The 2500-nt window shown below is 46.0% G+C and overlaps 1 protein-coding gene across 1 annotated transcript in view; it reads right to left on the reverse strand.

Annotated features, from left to right (window-relative positions):
• The window catches only part of Rtf1 (RTF1 homolog, Paf1/RNA polymerase II complex component), a 79318-nt gene that overhangs the window by 10693 nt on the left and 66125 nt on the right, over positions 1-2500 (reverse strand). The window contains exons 7-8 of the mRNA XM_004623393.2: positions 1425-1560; positions 827-1004 (exon numbers count right to left, since the gene is read on the reverse strand). Of these exons, the coding sequence (XP_004623450.1) occupies positions 827-1004; positions 1425-1560 (314 nt within the window). The remainder of the gene's footprint in view (positions 1-826; positions 1005-1424; positions 1561-2500) is intronic.

Below are 2500 nucleotides of genomic sequence, written 5' to 3' on the forward strand. Positions count from 1 at the left end.
GGGGGATTGAACCGCGGTCCCTGTGCTTTGCTAAGCTTGTTCTAAGTAGGTGCTTTAGACCACTGAGCCATCTCACCAGCCCCCTTACCAATTTGTTAAATTCCCAAGCTGGGGTTGAACTTGTGATCCTTCTGCCTCAGCCTTGCAGAAGCACTGCCATACCTGGCTATTTTCTCTTTAACTTCCCTGGCCTAGAAGTCACTTGGTATGTAAGATGGAAATTTTCTATTCATTTATTTTTCAATTGAATAAAGCTAGATTATGTAATTCTCAATAAATAATTCATAAATGTCTTCCTGAAGGAGGGGCATTTACAGAAAGAGAGGCAGAGAAAACAATCCCAAATCCAAATCCATCGTTCTTTTGGGCTTCAAGTGTTCTTCCCGGCAGCAGGTCATGGATGATCCCTGACCCATACGAGTTTGTACAGTTCAAGGGCAGCTCGAGTGGGATCTATTTTCTATTAGACATGGGGGACCTAGTGGGAGGCTGTAGAACATGGTAGGTGCGGTGGGCACGCCCGGGTCTCTCGTTTTGTTCTCTTATGTCCTGGCCAGGGCTGCGTCCTGCTGCTCCACTGTGTGCAATGCCATAGAGTGGCTGCCCTCCCTCAGACTGGAGCCAATGGGTCTGCCCGAGTGCAGGCTGGACTCCCCATGGCTTCACACCAAGGGTAAACCTTTCCTTTCAATGAAGTCATTTTCTCTAGGATTCAGTAAGGTGACTAACACACTAATAGTGGCAGAAGAGTGACATATTTGTTCAATAGCTCCTACATCCAGCAGTGAATCATTATAACATGGACAAAGTCCAGAGAAATTCCTACCCGGTAAACTGGTTTACTGTTGTGGTTTCCAATGCCAATCCGTACAAAACATCCTGTGACAGTTTTAGCAAAGAAAGGCATGTGACACCAGCGCTCTAGCTTATGCCGCGATAATCGCACCCGATTCAATTCTTCAGGCAGGGAGACGGGCTGTGATTTGGGAGGGATCTCTTCTTTCCTACAAAAGAGGGGCAGGGGAAGTGTTCATTATAAACACAGAGCACGACAGATACATAACATCCAATTCTTGTAACTAGTAGGAGAAATACAGTGCAAGCAAAGAGCCATGATCAAATCCTGCTCCTGACCACAGAGGGTGACAGAAGTCACCTCCCCCTGCCAGGCCCAGATGGAAGGAGAGCATGGGTTGCTGGGTGGAAAGATCAGTTCAAGGGCTGGGGAGGTGGCTCAGTGGAATAAGCACTTCCCTGGCAAGCGCAAGGGCCTGAGTTCAATCCCCGGTTCCACAAAAAGAAAAAAAAAGGAAAGATCAGCTCAGCTGCTTATGACACTGAGCCAAGATGGAGCCCCTGGAAAGTGCAGCAAGCCCCCTCGTACCCGCTGAGCCTGCCTTCTGGACCAAAAGTGTGCAACTTACTCTTCCTCCTCATCAGATGAGGACGTTCGGGATGAGCGGTCTGACTTTTCACTGGACTTGTCATCCTCTTCCTCCTCCTCATCATCAGAGTAGACCTCACTGGTTTTTAATGGCTGTTTTTTGGCGAGGAGCTCAGCTAGAAAGAGGGGAAACATGTAAATAGGTATGCTCAACAAGAAAATCCTTTCTTTTCTTCTTGAGACCATGTCTCACTATGTAGCCTATGCTGGCCTCAAACTCAGAATCCCTGCCTCAGCCTCCCAAGTACAGGGATAACAGGTGTGTGCTACCATATCCAGCTCATCTTCCATCTTTGAAAAGCAACTGAAACAGGGCAGAGGATGCTAAATGACACCTCTACCTCTCTGGAGGGACCTATGAATGTATACTACAATAAGTCACACCAGAATTATAATTATCTGGGCCCTGCCGAATAAAAAGCCTAGAAGAGCCTTTTTTTTTTTTTTTTTTTTTGTGGAACTGGAGATTGAACTCAGACAAGTGCTTATTCTACTGAGCCCTCGCCGGCCCCTAGAAAAGCATCATTAAGTAGGTAGAAAGGCTCACAACTCTGCTGATGGTCTGTTCTTTCTTTCTTTTTTTTTTTTTTTTGATACAGGATCTTGCTATATAGTTCTGACTCATAGTGATCTTCCTGTCTCAGCCTTCCCAGCACTGGGATTACAGGCAGTACCACCATGCCCAGTTTCAGGGCCAGCATGGCACGCAGTACTGGGGATTGAACTCAGGACCTTGAGCTCACCAGGCAGGCACTTAGACTGCCAAGCTATCTCCCCAGCCTGACTGTTTGTCTTTTATTGCACTCAAAATGCTTGAAGTCAAGCAGGAGAGAGGGTGAAAATTATGATTATTTTCAGAGTTTCTGAGAAAACCTTTATTTTGAATTTGGAACACTATCTGTAATAAGAGTGAAAACAACCTAAATGTCCACAAATAGGGTAGTGGCTATTACATCCAGTGAACTCCTAGGCTCATAAATAAGGAATGAGACATGACCCTACATTCTGAGTAGGTTTTTTCTTTCCCGGTCTTAAGCATGCTAGGCAAGCACTCTA

Source organism: Octodon degus, unplaced genomic scaffold (genome assembly GCF_000260255.1).
Source record: "Octodon degus isolate 3935 unplaced genomic scaffold, OctDeg1.0 scaffold00002, whole genome shotgun sequence".
Taxonomy (NCBI): domain Eukaryota; kingdom Metazoa; phylum Chordata; class Mammalia; order Rodentia; family Octodontidae; genus Octodon; species Octodon degus.